This window comes from Amphimedon queenslandica, unplaced genomic scaffold (genome assembly GCF_000090795.2).
Source record: "Amphimedon queenslandica unplaced genomic scaffold, v1.1 AMPQUscaffold_4049_Cont23965, whole genome shotgun sequence".
NCBI lineage: Eukaryota > Metazoa > Porifera > Demospongiae > Haplosclerida > Niphatidae > Amphimedon > Amphimedon queenslandica.
The window spans coordinates 1-1,477 of record NW_003555632.1 but is presented as its reverse complement, the minus strand read 5'-3'; the positions used below and the strand labels follow the sequence as shown (position 1 = coordinate 1,477).

The 1,477-nt window shown below is 29.6% G+C and overlaps 1 protein-coding gene across 1 annotated transcript; it reads right to left on the bottom strand.

Annotated features, from left to right (window-relative positions):
• Nucleotides 1-370: 370 nt before the first annotated feature.
• Nucleotides 371-1,407, bottom strand: LOC109592758 (uncharacterized; the record flags this gene model as incomplete). Its single annotated transcript, XM_020008133.1, has 7 exons — nucleotides 371-500; nucleotides 548-649; nucleotides 691-807; nucleotides 855-906; nucleotides 954-1,110; nucleotides 1,221-1,262; nucleotides 1,313-1,407. Coding segments are annotated over 7 exons (676 nt in total), but the record flags the coding sequence as incomplete, so codon positions are not given.
• Between the last annotated feature and the right edge of the window lie 70 nt (nucleotides 1,408-1,477).

The window sequence follows — 1,477 nt, the reverse complement described above, 5'->3', positions numbered from 1 at the left end:
GGTCAACTGCAGATACTGTTACATTTACCCTCTCTAACTGCTCAAATATTACTATAAACTATTAAAACAATACCAAATAACACAAAACTATAATTTAAAATACACATGTAATCAATTAATCGTATTATTTAATTTACCGGGAAATTATTTATTCAACCTCCCGGGAATTTACTTATTCAACCTCCCGGGCTACTTATTCAACCTCCCGGGCTACTTATTCAACCTCCCGGGAAATTATTTATTAACCTCCCGGGAAATCAGAGGTAAGTTAGTTATTTATGAACCTACAACCAAGCAATCTGATTGGTCAATTACAACTAGGCATGGTAGAATAATAATAATAATAATAATAATAATAATAATAGGCCTAATAATAGTTTTTATTTTTATTATTCTTTAATGTAAGTAGGTTCAGATGTAGGTATCTTGCTTTCTAATATACAATTTACAGCTGCTTCATATTTGATTCCAAATTTACTCATGATTAAGGAGGCAATTATCTAAAATCTTGACTTGAAAGCATTATAATGCTACTTATTTGTCTTACTTCAGGCCAAACAATTTTCCTTCCAGTATAACTCAAAATTGGACCAGCTTTTTTATTTATATCACTTTCTAGCTCCATTAGGTAAAGTATGAGTTCTTGTACCTATAATTTACATGTATGAAATGTTTTATGCAACATTTTACCATATCATCCTGTTGAATCCATGTAAGATCGTTAATAATTGACATTACAAATTTGTTGTCACTGTGTTTGATAAAAGTACTGATGCATTCGCCACTATATATTTGTCTCAATGTGGGCTGATTAATTGAACATTATTGGGATGTAAATTTGTATTTAATCTTACTTCCATTTTCTTCACTGTTTCTCGAATGAAGTCTCTTTCAAACAGGCAGTCTCTATTGAAAATCTTAATTTTACCTCTACATTTTAAATTTAAATTTACCTGTCACTTTTAGAACGGTCAAATGATGGATAGTGTGTAGTGAAATATTCTTTTCCCCATTTTGTTGAAAGTGTGAACAAATCATCATCATCATCATTGCCACAGTCCGGTGAGTTAATATAATCCGGCATCAAGTATTTTGGGTCTTTTGTACCAACTATTGATTGTGTTAACATAGATTAACAGTGTACTATAACTTATTTTTAAAATTGCATGCAATTGTCAAAAATAGATTACTTCTGTACATGTACCTGTAAGGCAGCTTACTTTTTGATAAGTCATTCATACGTTTGCTCTCTGCAGCATCATCTGTATTATCACCATTAATAAATAATTTTAATTACAATTGACATGTATACCTTCATTAATTTCATACAATGTATCTTCAATTTCTTTTCTCTTGTCATTTTCCAAATATATTAAGTTTATGTCATATATTTCTGCAGTCTTGCAACTTTATTGTTCATATCATAGTAAGATTATTATTTAAACACTGAAATATTTAAAATAATTACTTACCATGT